The sequence below is a fragment of the Schistocerca cancellata genome, chromosome 8 (genome assembly GCF_023864275.1).
Source record: "Schistocerca cancellata isolate TAMUIC-IGC-003103 chromosome 8, iqSchCanc2.1, whole genome shotgun sequence".
NCBI classification, from domain to species: Eukaryota; Metazoa; Arthropoda; class Insecta; order Orthoptera; family Acrididae; genus Schistocerca; species Schistocerca cancellata.
This window is the reverse complement of record NC_064633.1, coordinates 111,725,470-111,751,126: the sequence shown is the minus strand read 5'-3', so window position 1 is coordinate 111,751,126 and position 25,657 is coordinate 111,725,470. Positions and strand designations below refer to the sequence as shown.

Below are 25,657 nucleotides of genomic sequence, written 5' to 3'. Positions count from 1 at the left end.
CGCTGTATTGCAGTAGTTCGAGTAATGAAGATTTTTGTGAGGTAAGTGATTTCTGAAAGGTATAGTTTAATGTTACTCAGGGCCATTCTTTTGCAGGGATCTTTGATAATCAGATTGCGTTGCGCTAAATAATATTGTGTGTCAGTTTAAGCACAGTCTTGTATAATTTGTTCTAAGGGGACTTACAACACCAGTACACAGTTGATTGTGTACGTATTTCTGCAATAAACGGCCATTTCACAGACAGCTGACGAGTTAATCATGAGGCTACAACGAGCCGCATGGGACGGTGGCCAGAATTAATAGCCTAACGGTTAGAGCGTTGAATATACCGGATGATCAAAAAGTCAGTATAAATTTGAAAACTGAATAAATCACGAAATAATGTAGATAGAGAGCTACAAATTGACACACATACTTGGAATGACATGGGGCTTTATTAGAACCAAAAAAATACAAACGTTGAAAAAATGTCCGACAGATGGCGCTTCATCTGATCACAATAGCAATAATTAGCATAACAAAGTAAGACAAAGCAAAGATGATGTTCTTTACAGGAAATGCTCAATATGTCCACCATCATTCCTTAACAATAGCTCTAGTCGAGGAAAAATGTTGTGAACAGCACGGTAAAGCATGTCTGGTGAGGCACTGGCGTCAGATGTTGTCTTTCAGCATCCCTAGAGATGTCGGTCGATCACGATACACTTGCGACTTCAGATAATCCCCAAAGCCAATAATCGCACGGACTGAGGTCTGGGGTCGTGGGAGGCCAAGAATGACGAAAGTGGCGGCTGAGCACACGATCATCACCAAACGATGCGCAAGAGATCTTTCACGCGTCTAGCAATATGGGGTGGAGCGCCATCCTGCATAAACATCGTACGTTCCAGCAGGTGTTTATCAGCCACGCTGGAGATGATGCGATTCTGTAACATATCAGCGTACCTCTCACCCGTCACGGTAACAGTTACAAAACCAGAATCACACATTTCCTCGAAGAAAAAAGGCCCGATAACGGTAGATGTGTTGCAACTGCTTGCGCATCTGCTTCTCTCTCTCATTACAGCTCCTTTTACACACGATTGTCATGCGCAGTCACTGACGTTTTGCTGTGCAGCTCCATCTGTCGGACATTTTGTGAGCTTTTGTTGTTGTTGTTGTTGTAATAAAACCCCATGTCATTCCAAGCATGTGTGTCAATTTTTATCTCTCTATCTACATTATTCCGTGGTTTATTAAGTTTTCAAATTTATACTGACTTTTTGATCACCCGGTAAATAGCATCCACGCACAATACGAAGCGTTAAGGCAATTGCACTATTTATCCGTCCCCCAGACACGCTTTGCATGACCTCCACTGCTAATACTGCCGCCTGCCGTTTGTGGGTGGTCATTACGCGTTTACGTCGAACGTAGGCGGTCGTCATACACTCCTGGAAATGGAAAAAAGAACACATTGACACCGGTGTGTCAGACCCACCATACTTGCTCAGGACACTGCGAGAGGGCTGTACAAGCAATGATCACACGCACGGCACAGCGGACACACCAGGAACCGCGGTGTTGGCCGTCGAATGGCGCTAGCTGCGCAGCATTTGTGCACCGCCGCCGCCAGTGTCAGCCAGTTTGCCGTGGCATACGGAGCTCCATCGCAGTCTTTAACACTGGTAGCATGCCGCGACAGCGTGGACGTGAACCGTATGTGCAGTTGACGGACTTTGAGCGAGGGCGTATAGTGGGCATGCGGGAGGCCGGGTGGACGTACCGCCGAATTGCTCAACACGTGGGGCGTGAGGTCTCCACAGTACATCGATGTTGTCGCCAGTGGTCGGCGGAAGGTGCACGTGCCCGTCGACCTGGGACCGGACCGCAGCGACGCACGGATGCACGCCAAGATCGTAGGATCCTACGCAGTGCCGTAGGGGACCGCACCGCCACTTCCCAGCAAATTAGGGACACTGTTGCTCCTGGGATATCGGCGAGGACCATTCGCAACCGTCTCCATGAAGCTGGGCTATGGTCCCGCACACCGTTAGGCCGTCTTCCGCTCACGCCCCAGCATCGTGCAGCCCGCCTCCAGTGGTGTCGCGACAGGCGTGAATGGAGGGACGAATGGAGACGTGTCGTCTTCAGCGATGAGAGTCGCTTCTGCCTTGGTGCCAATGATGGTCGTATGCGTGTTTGGCGCCGTGCAGGTGAGCGCCACAATCAGGACTGCATACGACCGAGGCACACAGGGCCAACACCCGGCATCATGGTGTGGGAAGCGATCTCCTACACTGGCCGTACACCACTGGTGATCGTCGAGGGGACACTGAATAGTGCACGGTACATCCAAACCGTCATTGAACCCATCGTTCTACCATTCCTAGACCGGCAAGGGAACTTGCTGTTCCAACAGGACAATGCACGTCCGCATGTATCCCGTGCCACCCAACGTGCTCTAGAAGGTGTAAGTCAACTACCCTGGCCAGCAAGATCTCCGGATCTGTCCCCCATTGAGCATGTTTGGGACTGGATGAAGCGTCGTCTCACGCGGTCTGCACGTCCAGCACGAACGCTGGTCCAACTGAGGCGCCAGGTGGAAATGGCATGGCAAGCCGTTCCACAGGACTACATCCAGCATCTCTACGATCGTCTCCATGGGAGAATAGCAGCCTGCATTGCTGCGAAAGGTGGATATACACTGTAGTAGTGCCGACATTGTGCATGCTCTGCTGCCTGTGTCTATGTGCCTGTGGTTCTGTCAGTGTGATCATGTGATGTATCTGACCCCCGGAATGTGTCAATAAAGTTTCCCCTTCCTGGGACAATGAATTCACGGTGTTCTTATTTCAATTTCCAGTAGTGTATTAATGTGACTGTGCCGTGTGCGACAACATGAATGTTGATAAGAAAGACTTCCAATAACATGCTCATTAAGTGAACGTGTTTTACTCACTTGAACAAGACGGTTGAAGTCCTCACTGCTGATTGGGTCACGGCCAAAATAGAATTCGCGGATCTTCAGTGCGGCCTCCTGACGGTATTGCTCATCGCCTGCGGTGACGTCCAAGCTGATCGTATCGACAAAGCTGGCGTCGAAAGCTGCGATCGTTTCCTCGTCCAAGAACACGTTTTTTGCTGGAAAATTATACAATACCATAAAGCACAAGCGTCATTCTAACACTGAGACACTGTCTTTTACTAGTGGGAGTAGGCGAAATAATTTGATGATTAGATTGCAATATGTATGTGTTTCTGCTGAGTGGATATAGCGTTCATCTGCATCAAAGTCCAGATGAAATATAACGTACTATTACAGTGTATTTCATATAGACACTGCTGACCATTAAAATTGCTACACCACGAAGATGATGTGCTACACATGCGAAATTTAGCCGACAGGAAGAAGATTCTGTGATATGCAAATGATTAGCTTTTCAGAGCATTCACACAAGGTTGGCGCCGGTGGCGACACCTACAACGTGCTGACATGAGGAAAGTTACCAACCGATTTCTCTTACACAAACAGCAGTTGACCGGCGTTGCCTGGTGAAGCGTTGTTGTGATGCCTCGTGTAAGGAGGAGAAATACGAAGCATCACGTTTGCGACTTTGATAAAGGTCGGATTGTAGCCTATCGCGATTGCGGTTTTCGTATCACGACATTAATGCTCGCGTTGGTCGACATCCAATGACTGTTAGCAGAATATGGAATCGGTGGGTTCAGGAGGGTAATACGGAACGCCGTGCTGGATCCCAACTGCCTCGTATCACTAGTAGTCGAGATGACAGGCATCTTATCCGCATGGCTGTAACGGATCGTGCAGCCACGTCTCGATCCCTGAGTCAACAAATGGGGACGTTTCCAAGACAACAACCATATGCACGAACAGTTCGACGACGTTTGCAGCAGCAAGGACTATCAGCTCGGAGACCATGGCTGCCGTTACCCTTGACGCCGCATCACAGACAGGAGCGCCTGCGATAGTGTACTCAACGACGAACCTGGGTGCACGAATGGCAAAACGTCATTTTTTCGGATGAATCCAGGTTCTGTTTACAGCATCATGATGGTCGCAGCTGGGTCTGGCGACATCGCGGTGAACGCACATTGGAAGCGTGTATTTGTCATCACCCGGCGTGATGGTATGGGGTGTCATTGGTTACACGTCTCGGTCACCTGTTGTTCGCATTGCCAGCACTTTGAACAGTGGACGCTACATTTGAGGTGTGTTACGACCCGTGGCTCTACCCTTCATTCGATCCCTGTGAAACCCTAGATTTCAGCAGGATAATGCACGACGGCATGTGGCAGGTCCTGTACGTACCTTTCTGGATACAGAAAATGTTCGAGTGCTGCCCTGGTCAACATATTCTCCAGATCTCTCACCAATTGAAAGCGTGTTGGTCAATGGCGGCCGAGCAACTGGCTCGTCACAATACGCCAGTCACTACTCTTGATGAACTGTGGTATCGTGTTGAAGCTGCATGGGCAGCTGTACCTGCACACGCCATCCAAGCTCTGACTCAATGCCCAGGCGTATGAAGACCGTTATTACGGCCAGAGGTGGTGGTTCTTTGTACTGATTTGTTAGGATCTATGCACCCAAACTGCGTGAAAATGTAATCACATGTCAGTTCTAGTATAATATATTTGCCCAATGAATACCCGTTTATCATCTGCATTTCTTCTTGGGATAGCAATTTTAATGACCAGTAGTGTACTAGTGGGAGTAGGCTAAATAGTTTGATGACTAGATTGCAATATGTATGTGTTACTGCTGAGTGGACGTAGCGTTCATCTGCACCAAGGTCGAGATGAAATATAACGTATTATTATAGTATATTTCATATATTTATTCCCATTTGTATCATAACATCTCCGTATAAAAGGAAGAAGAAAAATTTTCGTAGCGTCTCATTATTCACTCTGGATTCTCATTCGGGTGGCAATTTGATGTACATTAGCTTGAAAAACAGGTCACAGCACTCCTGAGATTTGGAAGCTTTTTTTTATTATCATCTGCAAGATGTGTCTGATCCATTGATAAGCAATGGAATTTACTTTGTGGTCATATTATAACCAGAGGAGATTGGTTGAAATAAATGCGGGTATAGTTAGGATTTACAGCTGTATAGCGGAGACATAATTTCTCAAGTTTAGCTAGTAGATTTGGTGTACCAGAAAGCCCAGGAAAACTTTTTTTGGGATAGGAGGGGGAAGATCTTTGTGACTGGTTTGATGCAGCTGGCCACAACTTCCGTTTCTCTGCAAATTTCCTCATCTCAGAGTACTACGTACAACCAACATCCGCAATTATTTCTTGGATGTGTTCCAATATTTATCTTCCCTTACAGCTTTTACCCTCTGCAGCTCCGTCTTCTACCACCATGGAAATTATTCCATGATACCTCAACACATATCCAATCATCCTAGCCCTTCTTGTTGTCAGTGTGTTACACATATTCCGTACCTAACTATCCTGGAGATACGTTTCTCATTTCTTGTTTTATAAATCGTGGTAAATGACGAAAGCATTGAAAGATAGCAAAAATGAATCAGCGATGAACTGAAACGTTCTTAGACTCATTTACATATTCAGTAACACCACATCTAAGAATCTTCTTTGTCGGTATTCCCAGAGGCCTTGATTCACTTCTGTTCAATGTTATGCTCCAGAGGTATGTTTTCAGAAGTTTCCTCTTTGACGCTAGCCGACTTACTTTGGCGAGGAAAGCCCTCTTTGCCGGTACTAGTCTGCTTTTCATATCATCCTCTCTTCATCCGTCATGGGTCATTTGTTTCCAAGGTAGCAGAATTCCATCACTTCATATGCGACGTTTCCCCCAAATTTGAGGTTCAGCTTACCACTTATCTCATTTCAGCGACTACTCACTACTTTCGTTCTTTTCCGGTTTACCCACAGCCCGCATCCTATGCTCATTAGACTGACTATTTCATTCAGAGGGCCCCCCAATTCTTTCTCACTATAGTGAGGATAACAGTGCTATCAGGTGGATCTTAACTTTTTATGAACGATGCGTCTCAGTTGTTTGGATAATGTACGTTATAAGGGCACTGAAAGACCAAAGCCGAAACAAGGCCCCGGGAATAGACAACATTCCATTAGAACTACTGATAGTCTTGCGAGAGCCAGCCCTGAAGAAACTCTACCATCTGGTGGGCAAGATGTATGAGACAGGCGAAATACCCTCAGACTTCAAGAAGAATATAATAATTCCAATCCCAAAGAAAGCAGGTGTTGACAGATGTGAAAATTACCGAACTATCAGTTTAATAAGCCACGGCTGCAAAATACTAACACGAATTCTTTACAGGCAAATGGAAAAACTGGTAGAAGCCGACCTCGGGGAAGATCAGTTTGGATTCCGTAGAAATGTTGGAACACGTGAGGCAATACTGACCTTACGACTTATCTTAGAAGAAAGATTAAGTAAAGGCAAACCTACGTTTCTAGCATTTGTAGACTTAAGGGAAAGCTTTTGACAATGTTGACTGGAATACTCTCTTTCAAATTCTGAAGGTGGCAGGGGCAAAATACACGGAGCGAAGGGCTATTTACAATTTGTGCAGAAACCAGATGGCAGTTATAAGAGTCGAGGGTCATGAAAGGGAAGCAGTGGTTGGGAAGAGAGTGAGACAGGGTTGTAGCCTCTCCCCGATGTTATTCAGTCTGTATATTGAGCAATCAGTAAAGGAAACAAAAGAAAAATTCGGAGTACGAATTAAAATCCATGGAGAAAAAAATAAAAACTTTGAGGTTCGCCGATAACATTGTAATTCTGTCAGAGACAGCATAGCACCTGGAAGAGCAGTTGAACGGAATGGACAGTGTCTTGAAAGGAGGATATAAGATGGACGTCAACAAAAGCAAAACGAGGATAATCGAATGTAGTCGAATTAAGTCGGATGATGCTGAGGGAATTAGATTAGGAAATGAGACACTTAAAGTAGTAAATGAGTTTTGCTATTTGGGAAGCAAAATAACCGATGATGGTCGAAGTAGAGAGGATATAAAATGTAGACTGGCAATGGGAAGGAAAGCGTTTCTGAAGAAGAGAAATTTGTTAACATCGAGTATAGATTTAAGTGTCTGGAAGTTATTTCTGAATGTATTTGTATGGAGTGTAGCCATGTATGGAAGTGAAACATGGACGATAACTAGTTTGGACAAGAAGAGAATAGAAGCTTTCGAAATGTGGTGCTACAGAAGAATGCTGAAGATTAGATGGGTAGATCAGATAACTAATGAGGAAGTATTGAATAGAAATTTGTGGAACACCTTGACTAGAAGAAGGGATCGGTTGGTAGGACTTGCTCTGATGCATCAAGGGATCACCAATTTAGGGCAGCGTGGAGGGCAAAAATCGTAGAGGAAGACCAAGAGATGACTAAACCAAGCAGATCCAGGAGGATTTAGGTTGCAGTAGGTACTGGGAGATGAAGAAGCTTGCACAGGATAGAGTAGCATGGAGAGCAGCATCAAACCAGTCTCAGGACTGAAGACCACAACAACAACTACAAGTACACTGTTATGGGCAAGTTTAGAGGTGAACCCCGAATTGGTTATGGCCTGTTGGGCTTTGGAGCAATCAAGATCAACATCAGGGGTTAAAATGGGAAGCGTCAAAATCCCTCTTATTGAAGAGACAGCACATGTTAGAACATCTCACGGTAAGAAAGCACGTCACGTTGTAGCTAGTGGGATGTCCGTCATAGAGTTTTCAGTATATAGTATGTCCCACAAATATTTATGAAACTGGGACATAACTTTCGCACTCGAATTAATAACTAGGACAGATTTTGAGGAATCTGTAGAATGTATAGATGATGCAGTCAGGCTCCATAAATTACACTTATCCTGTGCGTGATATCTGAATCAGCAGCACAATGATAACGGGAATAAGTACTGACCGTTAACGGTGGCTAGGCCCTCGGCAGAATTAAAGCCTGCGATGAGCGGCACGCGGTTGACGTGTCCGCTTTCCAGGATTCCAGTTGGCATGTCCGTGATGAAAGCACCTTCCCATTCCTCCTCCACGACGGCTAGGAAAGCAAATGTGCTGAACCGTTTCTTGTCCTGGAACGCAGAAGACGGACATTCTGAATGAGATTCAGAGGTATACTAACCTGATCAACATTTCTTACCGTAGCCTAAAGCCGTCGGCACACGGACTGTGCTGTCGAACGTTAACGTTGAGCGTGCCGAGTTCAACGTGCTGCTGAACACCCAGACACGATGAGACTTGTGCACACGGTACGTGGGCCCCAATGTGGTATACGCGATCGCAACGCACTCCAGCGGCAGTTGAGGGATGTTTGTAGTTCGTAAATCACACTGTTTACTCAACGGCCGCGTGTAAAATTCGCACGTAAGCACTATTAAAACGCACATTTCCTCCACCGTCCACGAAAATCAAAGTACCATGTCCATGACACAGGCTTAAAAAAGTTCAATTACAAACAGTGCGTTACAAATGTGGAATACTTTTCCGCATAAGATAAACGTTATTTCATCATTCCCAGATTTTAGTAAAACCCCAGGGTCAGTCTTACTTGATCACCGTTCCTACCCAGTAGCATAATCTTTGCAACATGTGAATTCTGAAACGTAAAAGAAAAAGGAGTAAAATATCTTTATACAAGTAGCGCAAGCTGACCTGTCGATTAAGCCAATCGAACAAAGTCACCCCTCAAAGAAAGGTGAACTTATATTTACATAACATCAAATATTATGGTATATACTTGTATTAAAGTAATAATAAAGAATCAGAACGTAATAAAAACGCGAATGTTAGGAAAAAAATTAGAAGTGTCAATACGCGAACCACCGCCCCAGCAAACTCCATACACGACAGTGACGCTACTCATTACACTAAACCAACAACACTCCTTCTGGATCTAACTATAGTGTGTTAACCTTGCTGAAAACCTTAATCGTAGATTTGATACTAACTGAAATTTAATTATAACAAATTGTACCAAGAACAATGCGTTTTGGGTGAATCTTCAGTGTGTCTCTGTCTTCAAATAGCCTACTCTCATAATACGCAAGATATAATAATTCTTTTGCCACGAATATGTTATTTCTCATTATTTTATTGGAACGAATCACACAGTTAACAACGCGTTTTCCAGTGATTCTCAGTTTGCTGGTGCTCAGAAACGGTATATGTGCATATACGCTTGAAATGAGTGCCAATATGGCGCCTCACAACACTGTACTGAAGGGAGACGGCGTGCGTGTGACGTAGGTGGCGTTGTGCCATCTCATTGGTCAACGCTTAGACGCACGCTCAGAATATCTGACATACCACATATTGCTCTGCACGTTCGGGAAGACTCCCGAACGTGCTATTCCACGCTATGACATCAGAAACTCGGCACGCTCAACGTTCGGATGCACGGTCCGTTTGCCGACGACTTAAGAATGAAGGTCACCGCTGAGAATCACGTTGCGTGTGGAAACCAATTTGGATGCTAAGTCGATGGCCGAGAGTACTGTAGGAAGTGAACATCAAGACTGCACTTTACCTGAGTCCAAATAAGTACAAGTGACACAAAGTCGGAATCGTCTTTCCCAACAACACTCGATCAAACCGAGTTCCAAAAAAGTCCAGGTAAATAAGAAAGACAGTTTTAAACAAAGCTGACAGCAGTAACTGTAAACAAATTTTCAATATTACAAAGCATACAGTCAACCGATTGCAGTAAACTTATCCAGCAGGTTGGCTGTATACTCTTTGTGTTGAAAAGGCATGAGAATGAGACAGCAACTGTACACAAAAAAAGAACGGTGGATTTGACGTACATATACAGACAAAGAAATGATTACGATTTCAGAAAAACTGGAAGATTTATTCAAGAGAAAGAGCGTTACAAGTCAATAACGCATTGGCCCAGCTCTCGCCCCTAAGCATTCAGTTATTCGCCTTGGCGCTGACTGACAGAATTGACAGGTGTCCTGAAGGATATCATGTCGCATTTTGTCCAACTTTCGTGTTAGATCGTTAAAATTCCGATCTGGTTAGAGGGTACTGCCTATCTACATCTACATCTACATGATTACTCTGCAATTCACATTTAAGTGCTTGGCAGAGGGTTCATCGAACCGCAATCATACTTTCTCTCTACCATTCCATTCCCGAACAGCGCGCGGGAAAAACGAACACCTAAACCTTTCTGTTCGAACTCTGATTTCTCTTATTTTATTTTGATGATCATTCCTACCTATGTAGGTTGGGCTCAACAAAATATTTTCGCATTCGGAAGAGAAAGTTGGTGACTGAAATTTCGTAAATAGATCTCGCCGCGTCGAAAAACGTCTTTGCTTTAATGACTTCCATCCCAACTCGCGTATCATATCTGCCACACTCTCTCTCCTATTACGTGATAATACAAAACGAGCTGTCCTTTTATGCACCTTTCGATGTCCTGCGTCAATCCCACCTGGTAAGGATCCCACACCGCGCAGCAATATTCTAACAGAGGACGAACTAGTGTAAGCTGTCTCTTTAGTGGACTTGTTGCATCTTCTAAGTGTTCTGCCAATGAAACGCAACCTTTGGCTCGCCTTCCCCACAATATTATCTATGTGGTCTTTCCAACTGAAGTTGTTCGTAATTTTAACACCCAGGTACTTAGTTGAATTGACAGCCTTGAGAATTGTACTACTTATCGTCTAATCGAATTCCAACGGATTTATTTTGGAACTCATGTGGATCGCCTCACACTTTTCGTTATATAGCGTCAACTGCCACCTGCCACACCATACAGCAATCTTTTCTAAATCGCTTTGCAACTAATACTGGTCTTCGGATGACCTTACTAGACGGTAAATTACAGCATCATCTGCGAACAAGAGAACTGCTCAGATTGTCACCCAGGTCATTTATATAGATCAGGAACAGCAGAGGTCCCAGGACGCTTCCCTGGGGAACACCTGATAACACTTCAGTTTTACTCGATGATTTGTCGTCTATTACTACCTCCCAGACAGGAAATCACGAATCCAGTCGCACAACTGAGACGATACCCCGTAGGCCCGCAGCTTGATTAGAAGTCGCTTGTGAGGAACGGTGTCAAAAGCTTTCCGGAAATCTAGAAATACGGAATCAACCTGAGATCCCCTGTCGATAGCGGCCATTACTTCGTGCGAATAAAGAGCTAGCTGCGTTGCACAAGAACGATGTTTTCTGAAACCTTGCTGATTACGTATCAATAGATCGTTCCCTTCGAGGTGATTCATAATGTTTGAATACAGTATATGCTCCAAAACCCTACTGCAAACCGACGTCAATGATATAGGTCTGTAATTCGATGGATTATTCCTACTACCCTTCTTAAACACTGGTGCGACCTGTGCAATTTTCCAATCTGTAGGTACAGATCTATCGGTGAGCGAGCGGTTGCATATGATTGCTAAGTAGGGAGAGTAATCTGAAATGAACCTAATCGGTATACAATCTGGACCTGGAGACTTGCCCGTATCAAGCAATTTGAGTTTCTTCGCAACCCCTGAGTTATCTACGTCTAAGAAACTCATGCTAGCAGCTGCTCTTGTTTCAAATTCTGAAATATTCCATTCGTCTTCCCCGGTGAAGGAATTTCGGAAAACTGCGTTCAATAACTCCGCTTTAGCGGCACAGTCGTCGGTAACAGTACCATCGGCACTGCGCAGCGAAGGTATTGAATGCGTCTTGCCGCTTGTGTACTTTACATACGACCAGAATTTCTTCGGATTTTCTACCAAATTTAGAAGCAATGTTTCGTTGTGGAACCTATTAAAGGCATCCGTGCCAAATTTCGCGCGTCTGTAAATTGTAGCCAATAATCGGGATTTCGCGTTCTTCTGAACTTTGCATGCTTTCTCCGTTGCCTCTAATGCTCCATACGTTCTGAATTGGGGAGAATCTTGTTGACCAGGGTAGAATTGTCTTCAGCGATGCATCTTGTGTGGAACTGAGCCCCGACGACCAGCGAAGACGTGTCTAAAGATGACCTGGACAGTGGTGGAATACCAACATGTGGAGCACCATATGGCCCGACAAACGGGAGAAATAGTCTGGAATGCAAATTTCTTTTCATAGCAGGACGCCTTTGGTTGTTATCCGCTGCACACTTAGAGCACGGTTGTACACCAACGGTATTCTACACGCCGTTTGGTTACCCTTCGTGGCATATCATTCTGGACTTACATTTCAGCAACATAATACCCCCTCGGACAGGACGAGAATCTTTACTGCTTGTCTTCATGCTTACTAAATCGTACTTAGCCAGCAAGGTCACACGATCTCTCCCGAACTGAGAACGGGGAGTACCGTACAAACAGCTTGGGAGTTAACGATCTAACGCGCCATTTGGACAGAGTTTGCCATAATATTCCTCAGGAGGACATCCAACCAACCTATGAATCAATGCCAAGCCGAATAACTCATTGCGTAAGGACCAGACGTGGCCCACGCGTTATTGATTAGCTCTATTTGTGAAGCTCTTTTCCTTGAATAAATTATCCAGTTTTTAGGAAACTGTAATCATTTATATGTTTGTACATGTGCGAGTACATTACATCATACGATTTCCGTCTCATTCAGATAATACCTTCATGATCAGTAGTTCTTTTTCTTTTTCCTTAGGGTACATTAGAGAATCAGTTTAACGGAAGCCTAGACGACGAGTGAAGTGTTGGCAGAAGGGCCAACACCTTGTAGCTAGAGGAGGCCGAAATGCACGCGTGCAAGCTCACGCAGATTGGCGTGAGGGCTGGAACAGGACAATGTAATTTAATGTAGCAAATAAAGTACGTAGTTGAAGTAATACTTAACCTTATTCCACAATTGGAGAACATCGCTCTTGAATGTACATGCTTTTAATATCTCAATATACTGGTAATGGCGCCTTGCTAGGTCGTAGCAAATGACGTAGCTGAAGGCTATGCTAACTATCGTCTCGGCAAATGAGAGCGTATTTGTCAGTGTAGCTTCGCTAGCAAAGTCGGCTGTATAACTGGGGCGAGTGCTAGGAAGTGTCTCTAGACCTGCCGTGTGACGGCGCTCGGTCTGCAATCACTGACAGTGGCGACACGCGAGTCCGACGTATACTAGCGGACCGCGGCCGATTTAAAAGCTACCACCTAGCAAGTGTGGTGTCTGGCGGTGACACCACAACGAGATTCGAGCTGCCGATAAACTCGCAGGGGTGGGTACTTTTTTTCTATAGAGAGCTAACAGCCTTTCCCAATAGACGTTTCGCCGCGACGCCTGGATTCGCCGCTTCCGAAGGCGGAACTACGCGCTGTACAAATAGTGTCGCCGCTATTCACCGAGTCTGTCTACACATCGCCAGTGAGGCAGGATATTAGAAAATGTGTCTACCTATCCTCTTCAACCGCGTCAGAAACTTTTCCATAGGGTGTATTTAAACATTTAATCGTGAGGGAAGGCACGTCATAGTCGTATGATTTGAGTTCCGGAATAAATTTACCTCTGACTGCTACAAGGATCTTCTGTTTCTTTTTACTGTGTAATGATAGATTTTGTGGCTGCCACTCACATCCCCAGATCCACCTGGTATATATACACCTCTAATCACTATGCGGTCTGTTTCTCCTCGCTGCCATCATCGCTCAGCAGTAACGTTCATAGCTTTAAAACCTGTGTCCATAGCACCACTTTGGAAGTGACCGTTCAGTGGTCGGCAGCAGATAATCACAATTGTTCATTTAGGTACAGACTCACATTCTCGCCAGATCCATCCACTAATACAAATATTAGTCAATCTCCGAGAACTCACCTGAGGATGACTAGCATGTTTCAGCTAAAATATCGTGGAGTGTAGTTGACAGCCACTGGTTGAAAGCCAGAGATTTCTTCGAACATTACAAACATGTATTGTTATCTAAAATCTTCTTTAGACAAGAGCCCAAAGAAAAAAATCCATATTCAGAATTTCGTTCGATGCACGTGTTTTTATGGCACAAACTCGTCAGAAGTCGGGAGTATTTACGTTTCACTCGCTGCCATATGTCGCAGTTCTTTGTAACTGTTGCTACCCTTTTGCAGAATAGCTGGTTCTCACATTGCTCGTCAACAACCTGAAATTCTTCTATCATACTGCTTGTCTAAGGTTTCCTGTTTCTTCTTTCTCTTGTGCGTTTGTCCTGCTTAGGCGCAGGGTTGGCACGATTATTAACGGACGTGGCGTGGTGAGTTTAAGAGGTGGCTGGATTTCGTTCCTATAGCCACCCCGTCATCCCCAGGGACACGTCATGTGTACTCCAACTGTCTGCTGGCAGTGTTTGAGAATCGTGTAACTGAGGCGAGACTTGGCTACCAGCCCGATATTCACCTATTATTATGTGGGGAACCGCCTAAAAACCACATCCTGGGTGCCTGGCACACCGACCCTCGTCGTTAATCTGCTGGCAGGATTCGATCTGGGGCCAGTGGATCTCCTCATCCCAGAAGCCGCACACTAACATGCACAGTTATCCGGGCAGGTTTACCTCTTGGGTAAGATGGCTGGATATTTTCTTATCACGTCTCGGAACCTAATCTATAATACTCAGTTCACAATAATCAATTTAAGACAGATTCCTTTCTTGATCGTGCAAATTAATGCAGTGTTTCACCTTCGTACATCTGGTCCCCTAGCAATTTTCTGGGCCAAGTAAGTGTCCTTACGTTCGGCAGCAGGTTTTGTGCAGCTGTAATACTCCTTCCACAATTATGGATGGACGTCTGGCTCTCTGGCTCCAATGTATCGTCACTGTTTTAGTACTGAACAACTTCAACGTGTACGGTTGTGGTTTCCAAGGTCTCGCAGTGAATTGTGGCTGAGCTAGTTGAAAACCATTTTATAAACAACTGTACAGATAAAAACTGTGTGTTCGAATCAGACAAAAACTCGGAACCTTGTCTTCCGTGTGCAATGCTGAGCTACTGTCACACAGTCAGTAGCCCACACACAAAACTTCCCTTTACAGGATCCGATCTCGATATGATATTCCTGGATTAATGTTTCCCTGCTTGTGATCTTGTTTGTGTTGAATCTGGCCGATGTGAGAAATGCCAACGCTTGGCGGTCGATATGCTGTGGCATATTTCCCTTCATATAATCTAGGGTCGGCGGGAGTGGCCGAGCGGTTCTTGGCGCTACAGTCTGGAACCGCGCGACCGCTACGGTCGCAGGCTCGAATCCTGCCTCGGGCATGGATGTATGTGATGTCCTTAGGTTAGTTAGGTTTAAGTAGTTCTAAGTTCTAGGGGACTGATGACCTCAGAAGTAAAGTCCCATAGTGCTCAGAGCCATTTGAACCATTTTCCTCTTAACGACAAACTGTTGTCTTGCAGTCTGGCCGTATTTTGCTGTTCCTTGTAAGTCCCCTTACTTATCTCGAACGCCTATTACGCTTCCATAGCGACAGTGGCTGAAGGGATTTCTGCATTGTGTTGAACCAAGGGTTTGTAGAGTGTGGGTATATCTTTGTGGAGGATGATGGGTCGGAGTGGATCAGAAGCCCCTCCGAGGCTATATAATCCCTTTATTACACCCGGCAGTTCTTAGTACAACTCAAGCCTACTTCAGGCGGAGCTGGAAGGTTGACTTCGACCCACAGACCACACAGCAGCGAAGTGTTGTATTTGGCCACAGCTACGCTTAGCGCGGTCCCGGCATAGCGCGGTCCAGGCGTAGTAAACGGCCCAGACATGGCTGAGCAACATCATGGTTGACACGGCAGGCTGACATGGCCGGCTGAGTGTGGGACGCTGACTTCTTCCTGGCCGTGGCAAATGACGGGCGTAGTTGTTCAGGGAGCGAACCTCGGATCAACTGCAGGCAGGTGGCGACTGACCTGGCCACTGACCCAGTGGGTCCGTTGTCGGGAGGGCCTCATTTCACCCCTCGACCCATCGGGCGGTGTCTGGATTGCTTGGCAGGCGGTCCTGTCAGGATGACGGAAGAGCGGCAGCGACCTCACGGTGGACAGCACCACTATGACCACTATGACGACGCTATGATTCGCTGTTTCCACGCATGCTCAGCCTGTCTGGAGGGCCAGTATTTCTTTGCGTGGAAACAGTCTCTTTGTGGCTGAAAAAGTGCCTTATATCGCGTGCCAAAGTGTCAAGGTCAGCCGGTGACGCCCGTTGAGAAACTCTGGGTGTGAGTATTGCTGCAAGTGGCCCACTTTACGGCACTGAGTCCATCTGCCTAGATTCGTGTCGTTACAGGGTGTTGGAGCGTTCTATGGTCGATGCTCTGCGTATGTAGTTTCCACACATGGTTGGAATATATCTGTGTCAATGTTCATGCACTTAAGTTGTTCCAACTCGATGGAGTCCCACGTGCTGTAGCTCAGCACCTACGTCAGATGTACTGTGAATGGTGAATGGTAAGGGGAGAGCCAGCACGTTCATCTAATTTGACCCTACTTGATATCTTCTTGTGGTATCATGCGAAGTCTTAAGTGCGACACACATATTGCTACTGAAGAAGATTTCCTGGTACAAATTCTCGCTGCCTGTGGCTTTGTATGACAATCTGATGCCTACGGGGAATGTTTGAATGTCAACTTGAACAACTGTTGTGAATATGACTTCTTGTGCTAGGGGAGCAAGCGTGAAAAAATGGCCGGATTGACGAAGATCTACGTTGAATAATGTGGAAGAAATTGTGTACGAGTATTGTTAGAATTTCACTATCCCCAGCATTTCAATGCAAATTGTAATTTTTTTCTGGCTAAGTGGTTTCCGGACCAGTATTTTCGATCTCTAGTTGATATATCTTCCCCTCATCATCTTCGCGTAAAGTCACTTTCAGCATCACGAAAACATCCTGTCCGCCGCTGAGAAACGCTTGTGTTAGTTAATTTTACTAGTTCGGCTGCTTGTTTTGACGGAGAAAATACCATTTATATTACACAATTTTTATATAAGGCAGTAGTAGCCGATCGAGACAGACGCAGCAACAGGAAAGTAATCGCTTTTGTGACATTTACGAGTTCCTAACCAGGAGCGAATTTTATTATATGATCTGTGTGCTTTAATAGTTTAGTTTCTTGAGTTTCTGCGTGTAAATTTAATATCTAATAGCCACTGATCTCGCGTTTACGTTTGCTTCGGAAAGTAAACCGATTTTGTGACATATTACAAGTTCCTAATCTGGGGCGAATTATTTAGTTTCACCTGAGTGCTTCGGTAGTTAGGTTTTTGAATATGCGTATTATTAGACAGTTCTTGCGTTTTCGTCAGGGTCTACAGTAGAATTGCGCAGCACGTGCAGATAGTCCATTTATTTGCATGGTTTAGTTTTCCACGGTCTTTAGTATGGACAGGGAGTGCGAGTGTTGTGTGCGGATGCGAGCTGAGTTGGTGACACTTCGCTCTCAGCTTCAGGCTGTGATGGCTTCGGTTACACAGTTTGAGGTTGTAGTGGATGGCCACCACTGTTGTGGGCCGGCTGTGGGGATCCAACGGACGTCCAGCACGTCCGAGTCCTCCGATCTGTCCTCGCCGGTGGCCAACCCAGCACTGGCACTGATCCCTCACCTGTGGTCGAGTAGGAGGTCGCCTCAGGACGAAGAAGGCGGTGAAAGACTTCCCAGGCGACCGCACGTAAGGCCTCTCCGGTTGGTCTGACAAACAGGTTCCACGTGCTGTGTGGCTGACAGTGTCGCTGACACTCAGCCTGCAAGATCCGGGCAATCACAGAGGGTGGGATTATTGGTAGTTGGGAGCTCCAACGTTAGGCGCGTTATAGGGCCCCTTAGGGACTTGACTGACAAGAAGGGTAAGAAAACCAATGTGCACTCCGTGTGCATACCGGGTGGAGTCATTCCAGATGTGGAAAGGGTCCTCCCGGATGCCATGAAGAGCAGGTGCAGGTGGTGGCTCACGTCGGTATAAATCATGTGTGTCACTTTGGATCACAAGAGATTCTCTCTGGTTTCGGTCGGCTAACAGAACTGGTAAAGGCTGCCAGTCTTGCTTGCAAGATGAAAGCAGAGCTGACCATTTTCAGCATAGTCGACAGGACCGGTTGCGGACCTCTGGTACATAACCGAGTGGAGGGTTTGAATCAAAGGCTCCGGCGGTTCTGCGACCGTGTATGCTGCAGATTCCTCGACTTGCGCCAAAGGGTGGTTGGGTTTCGGGTTCCGCTGAATAGGTCAGGTGTCCACTATACGCAGGAGGCGGCTAAACCTGTAGCAGGGGCTCTGTAGCGTGGACTTCGTGGTTTTTTAGGTTAGAGGGTCTCGGGAAAACATAAGAAGGGCTTCAGTCACAAAGGGTGCTGGCTGAACACAGGGAGAACGTAGATATGGGAACCATTGGTATAACAGTGGTAAATTGTAGTAGCTGCGTTGGGAAGTACCAGAGCTCCAAGCGCTAATAGAAAGCACTGATTCTCAAATCGTTATAGGTACTGAAAGCTGGCTAAAGCCGGATATAAGCTCAGCCGAAATTTTTGCGAAGAACCTAACGGTGTTCCGAAAGGATAGACTAAACACAGTTGGTAGTGGCGTGATTGTTGCTGTTAGTAGTAGTTTAACTTGTATTTGAAATTTGAAGTAGACACTTCCTGTGAGTTAGTATAGGCAGAGGTCATTTTTGGCAAACGGAATAGAATAATAATTCGATCGTTTTATCGACCTCCCAATTCAGATGATACAACAGCTGAAAGGTTCAAAGAGAACTGGAGTTTGATTTCAAACACGTACCCGACTCATACGATAATAGTTGGTGGTGACTTTAATTTACACTCGATATGTTTGCGAAAATACATGTTCAATTCCGGAGGTACACATAAAATATCATCCGAAATTGTGCTAAACGCATTCTCTGAAAATTATATCGAGCATTTAGTTCATGAGTCCATGGGAATAGTAAACGGTTGTGGAAAGACACTTGATCTCTTAGCAACAAATAATCCTGAGTTAATAACGAGCATCAAAACCGATTCAGGGATTAGTGAACACAGGGTTGTCGTAGCGAGATTGAATATTGTAATCTCCAAATCCTCGAAAACTAAGCGGAAAATATACCTATTCAAAAAAGCAAATAAAAATTCGCTTGATGCCTTCCTGAGAGACAATCTGCACTCACTCCGAATTAATAATGTAAGTGTAGACCAGATGTGGCTTAAATTCAAAGAAATAGTATCGGCAGCAATTGAGAGCTTTATACCAAATAAATCAACAAACGACGTAGCTGATCCTCCTTGGTACACAAAACGGAATAGAACACTGTTGCAGAAATAACGAAACAAACATGTCAAAATTAAACAGACGCAAAATCCCCAAGATTGGCGGTCCTTTAGCCGGCCGGGGTGGCCGAACGGTTCTAGGCGCCACAGTCTGGAACTGCGCGACCGCTACGGTCGCAGCTCTGAATCCTGCCTCGGGCATGTATGTGTGTGATGTCCTTAGGTTAGTTAGGTTTAAATAATTCTAAGTTCTAGGGGACTGATGACCTCAGAAGTCCCATAGTGCTCAGAGCCATTTGAACCATTTTTTGGCGTAACTTAAATCACTTAATAAAAGCAAGTCTTCTGGTCCAGACTGTATACCAATTAGGATCCTTTCGGGTTTTGCTGATGCATTAGCTCTATATTTAACAATCATATACAACCATTCGTTCGACGAAAGATCCATACCCAAAGACTGGAAAGTTGCACAGGTCACACCAATATTCAAGAAAGGTAGTAGGAGTAATCCACTAAATTACGGGCCCATAACGTCGATATCCAGCAGGATTTTGGAACGTATATTGTGTTCGAACATTATGAATTACTTCGAAGAAAACGGTCTATTGACACACAGTCAACATGGGTTTAGAAAATATCGTTTTTGTGAAACACAGCTAGCTCTTCATTCAGATGAAGTGCTGAGTGCTATTGACAAGGGATCCCAGATCGATTCCGTATTTCTGGATTTCCGGAAGGCTTTTGACACTGTACCACACAAGCAGCTCGTAGTGAAGTTGCGTGCTTATCGAATATTGTCTCAGTTATGTGACTGGATCTGTGATTTCCTGTCAGAGAGATCACAGTTCGTTGTAATTGACGGAAAGTCATCGAGTAAAATAGAAGTGATTTCTGGCGTTCCCCAAGGTAGTGTTATAGGCCCTTTGCTGTTCCCTATCCTCCTATGAAACACAACTAGCTCTTTATTTTTAAATGCGAACATTTTTACGTTAGGCTTTACCGTGACTGTTACTGACATTAAATGAATCAACAAGTTTACTGTTACCAGTCACCGTTTTATTTATTTCCGCGACGCGTTTCAAAGGTTTGAACCTCCATCATCGGATGGATTTACATTAGTTAGTATGACATTTGTGAGTGTGTTGTGTTACGAGTTTTTGGAGGAACTTCTGGCACTGCCTAATGGAGAAACAAGACACTATTTCAGAACATGGTTTAGGATTACTTTTGACAAAAAATTATACTGATATCTAGTGGTAAACATAAATAAGTAAACTAGAGTACCTCCAGTGGTCACAGGTTCCTTTCGCTGTCGTAACACATCACATGTATACTGTCACATTTGTGAACAAATATGGCGTCTGGAATCTGCTGGGTGCAAGGTTTGTATAGCAGAAGAGAAGACATAATCGCAAAGTGCAAAGAATATACATCGTAACAACATTATTACAGAATAATTGTTTAAAGCGTTTGGAGGTGTTTGTTTTGAGGTGTCGAATACATATGTGTGCACTTCAGGTGGTATATAAATCCAATTTTGACCATTTAAAACAGCTAAACATTCGTACTCGTTTATACAATCAGGTGAAATGTTAAAATGGCTTAAACTTCATACTTGTTAATAACAATCAGGTGAAATGTTAGAGACTTGAAGTTCAATAATCATATAGGCTACAGCAGTAAAATCATACGTAGATAACACTATTTGATTGGGATTGATAAACAGATGTGAGAGGCTGGAGGAAGGAGGAGAGGAAGAGAGAGAGAAAGTGAGGGAGAGAGAGGGAGAGAGAGAGAGAGAGAGAGGGAGAGAGAGAGAGAGAGGGTGGAAAGAGTGATTGTATGAGAGCAAACATTTACATGGCAAGGAGTCTTAAGATTACATGTTACATATATTAGCTGCCTAAAGGTTGGGGTAATACATTGGTTAATGCTATAAAATACGCAGATAGATATACAATTTGTGCCATTAGTTGATGTACATACAGTTTAAGCTGACAAGGGGTACAAGCTGTTGGTGTGATGAATTATCTGTAAATGAGGTCAATCTCTTGTACTCTTGGTGGCTGTCAATATTTATGGTAAATATCAAGATGTGTGCACATGTGTGTGTGTGTGTGTGTGTGTGTGTGTGTGTGTGTGTGTGTGCGTGTGTGCGTGTGTATGTGTGTGTGCATTTTTAAGAGTGTAGGCAGTTGCTGAAAACAGAGATGATACTATTGTAAATATTGTCATTTTTGTCATTGAAGACGGATTCTGGTTGTTTCGTTTGGTGTTTGTATATTTGGAGTGTTTCGAGGATGTCTAGTTTTCTGCCTTATGGTTGGATGTGTAGGATGCTAATACTTGTGTTGTTAACATGGTGTTTTGTTTCATACAGGTGGGTAGCTATTGCTGATGTGTGGTATTTTTTGTTTTTTAGTGCTGCCATGTGTTCCTTGAATCTAATCTCAAATGATCTGCCTGTCTGGCCTATGGAGAAGCAGTAACAGTCCAAACATTCAATTTTGTACACACCTGTGTGATGAAGTGGGTTTCGTGTGCCGATGTTGTGGGGTAACTTCTGTCCAATCTTGTTGTCTGTTGTAAAGGATATGCTTATGCCTTTTCGTTTGAAGACATTGGCAATCTGGTTTGAAATGTTACCTAGAAAGGGGATTGTATGGAAGATGTTATTTTCTTTTTGTTTTTTGTGTTGTGATTGCTATCACGAAAGTGCGATGGTAGCTTCTCACCTGGATCACGAGAATCCTGTGAATCTGGTTTGATTTGTGTGCTTGTTTTGGAGAGTTCCTTCGTTTAATGGTGAGCTCTGATAAATTTCACCGGGAAGCAGTTAGTCTTATGGAGAAATCTACCAGTCTTATCGCGCTCTCATTTTCTGCCACCTTATATATATTTTTTTAAGAAGATAGTGTGGAGAATGTGAGAACGAGATGAGTGTAGTTATCAGGGCAGTGGTAACAATTGTCCTGAGACTTGCAAAGTAACTGAAGCGTGCTGAGCACGGGCAAGTGTGGTGACTGAGTGGTTAAATAATTACATAAATGTGTAAGATAGTGGTCGCAGCCGTTCATACGTTCAAAGGGTTGTTATGAGTCGAGTCGGTACATTATCTTTTCTTTTTGAGTCACCGGTTCCTTCATCAGCACGACAGTTGCTGGAGTCCAAGTGGTTAAATTTTCGTTATTTGTGGATATCTGAAGGGTTTCCTTTTTTATTTAATTTGTTCTGAGCTAATGCTTATAGTCCTTTCATGTGTTTCATCTAGCTTAATAATTGTGCTTGTGAATTCTGAAGCTTCTACGGGCGGGTGACGAACGCTATGTATGTCATGGCTCAGTGGCCCCTTATTGCAAACAATCCTTAAATTCCGTCAACAGATGACAGTAGCTAAGCCCACTAGCTCTGGGTGTGCCTAAGTGTGCTATTACTGTAATTCTTGAGACAACGTGCAGCATTACGGGCGTGTAAAATTTAAGTCTTTCAGTGGGTCAAAAGGTAATACATTTAATAAAATCCTGTGTAAGGTTTTACTTAATTTTTAACTTAGTTACTTTCTTGCAGTTATACTATAAACTTTGTCACAGTAAGAGCTCTTTACTTGCAGCCACAGTAATTTTCTGGAGTTTAAAACTAATTGAGTGTTTCAAGGCTTAAATGAGAAGTTGCGACAGAGTTTTCTTCTGAAATACTCACTTGTTTAAGTCCACTGTGGATCAATTAAATGTGAAGTTAACATCCGGTTTATCCTACAGGAAATTTTGTCTGTGATAAATGTATTTTAAATTATTATGTGTTTATTAGTTACCCGGTCCCCCACCACTCCACTACCTAGCTCCTGGCTATCGTGACATTTCGACTAGATCCCCTACATCTTCCATGTCGACTCTTGTTTCTTCTTCTATCACGTCGTCAGACACGTCCTCAAATTGGACGTTGATGTTTCAGTTTTGTGTATATATTTTAAATCATATTTCTACAAAGAAAAAGAAATTTTATGTAAGAGTTTGTTTATTGTAGTCACTCATAACAATGATGAAAACGAAATAATTATAAAAACTGTTGATTCCTTAAGTACAAACAACATTTACTTGTAAATATTTAATAATACTGAAATTATTAAGTACAAAACAAAGAAAATCTAACTTAGTACGCAAACAGTATTTCAGCATTGTAGTACAAAACGTTTTGTTACATTAATATACTTCAGTTCGCTAAGTATTTGGTGCATATAACTTTGGAAAGCATTTCAAACACACTTCCTTCGAAAGTACCACACTATGGTGAAGACTGGTTAACACCTGTGTAGGGAAGATCTCTCTTCGTTTTCTACAGTGTGAAGCTGGTTTGATGAACCCTCTGCCAGGCACTTCAGTATGATTTGTATAGTAGCTGTGTGGGTGTAGAATGTTGACGCAGTTCTCCTCGTGTTTTTTGCTCCTCCTACTGCTGCTAAGTAGGTAATTCCGTTTCTCTGCCCATCAGAAACAACTTGATTCACCCTAATAATATGCGATACATGGCTATTAGCAGTTTCCTGACAACGTTTTCTATGTTATATTAGTTTTAGTCTCCTTGAGAAATATTATTCTTTGCGTATATTTACAAGAGTTCATTTTGTAAACGACACAGACGTTCAATGCGCAGACATTTAAAGAATAGAACACAGCAAGGGGCCGTGTGCTTGTTTTAGGCCCAACGCTTTACTTGCTGCATAAATGTCCTCATTTATCCAATCCTCCCTTAGTGCAGTTGTAGAAAGTCACATATTTTTATGGGCATATGTATCTTCATTTACGTTGACGTTACGTTGTATGGTTATATTAGAACTAAACGCTGTGACTTCCTTACAGTGCACTACACATTTGTCTCGTAAAACCAAGGAACCAGTTTTAGTGTGATCAAATTTTTCCTTAGGACAGCGTCACATTTAGATAACAGTCTTTATCAGCTGCAAAAAATTTCCTTTCATTTCTGCCAGCATGTACCTCTGTGGTTACGGAATGGAAAATTTTGTTCAGTCAAAAACGTAGTGAATTCTACACTCATATCTGTGGTTATTGGGCAGGAGCTCAGCAGGCATTTCACGTTTATTTTTGCGTAGTTCCACAGTCTAACACGTACAGTCGCCGACGCTCACTGCTGTGAAAACTGCTGTCATCTGAGAGTTGGTGTGACAGTAGCACATCAAGCGGTGAGAAAGCAGCCGTAAAATTAAAGTCAGTTTTTAATTGTTTTTCTAGTTAATTAGCAGAATAGTTTCTAAATTTTTGCGGTCTAAACAATATTAAATTAACAGCCGATATGAATGATCATGAAACATATGTAAAAACAGCCAACTCTCCTTCGTTCAGTGACATAAGCTACAACTTAATTGTGATGAAATACTTTCGAATATGTTTATAATTTCAGAGTACTCCACTAAAAAGGAAAAAATATAAACACATATTTCACGCATAAGGGAAATATATTTCTTTTGTTGTCTGTTCGTATTGTGACAGGCACTTTTCATGACACGTAACATTTTTTAGGGTGCCTAATGTTTCGCACAGTCTTGCGCTTCACTCGACTTTCTAACGCATATTTGTTTTTTTAAACGTAATTACTTTGTTCCAAAAGCCAATATGTTGAAGATTCTTGCCGTTTGTGCCCCAAATGCAGCAACAATTGTGGAACTGGTTTCTTTTATGTTGGGAAACACTTTTATTATATATACGAAGACAGTAACTTGTTCTCGAAAGAACAGTTACTGCTGATGACCGTACAGCTTTTCCCTGGAATAAATGATGACTGACTAAAAACGTCAGCTGCTGACAGGCTTTGTTGATATACCTCGATGTGGGCAGCTGAAAATGTGTGCCCCGACCGGGACGCGAACCCGGGATCTCCTGCTACATGTCAGACGCTCTATCCACCTTTTTTTTTTTTTAGTCTCATTTTGTTCGCTTTTGTTCGTTGCGTCTGCTCGGGGCGGACGTCGTAAGACATCTGTTTAAGTTCGTTGGTGATAGATTAACTCAGTTTTTTTGTTGCAGAGGGCTGCCAACCCTCTGACTGAACACGCTGAGCTACCGTGCCGGCTTCCATCTGAGCCACCGAGGACACAGATGAATAGCGCGACTGCAGGGACTTATCCCTTGCACGCTTCCCGTGAGACTCACATTCCCAACTGTCCACAATTCTACATATGTATTGTACCTTATAGACATTTGCCCACTCACTCATTACTTAAAAGGCTACCCAGCCATTGACCTTCGTCTGTGCGAATGCGCACAGGTTGCCCAAACTCTTACGGGAGTCGCCAAAGCATGCGCGAGTAATGAGTGAGTGGGCAAGTGTCTATAAGGTATAATACATATGTAGAATAGTGGACAGTTGGGAATGTGAGTCTCACGGGAAGCGTGCAAGGGATCCCTGCAGTCGCGCTATTCATCTGTGT

General features: G+C 43.9%; 1 protein-coding gene across 1 annotated transcript in view; it reads right to left on the bottom strand.

Annotated features, from left to right (window-relative positions):
* LOC126095409 (cholinesterase 1-like) overlaps nt 1-25,657 on the bottom strand; it is a 162,113-nt gene that overhangs the window by 52,527 nt on the left and 83,929 nt on the right. Inside the window, exons 6-7 of the mRNA XM_049910207.1 lie at nt 7,924-8,089; nt 2,945-3,126 (exon numbers count right to left, since the gene is read on the bottom strand). Coding sequence (XP_049766164.1) covers nt 2,945-3,126; nt 7,924-8,089 — 348 coding nt within the window. The remainder of the gene's footprint in view (nt 1-2,944; nt 3,127-7,923; nt 8,090-25,657) is intronic.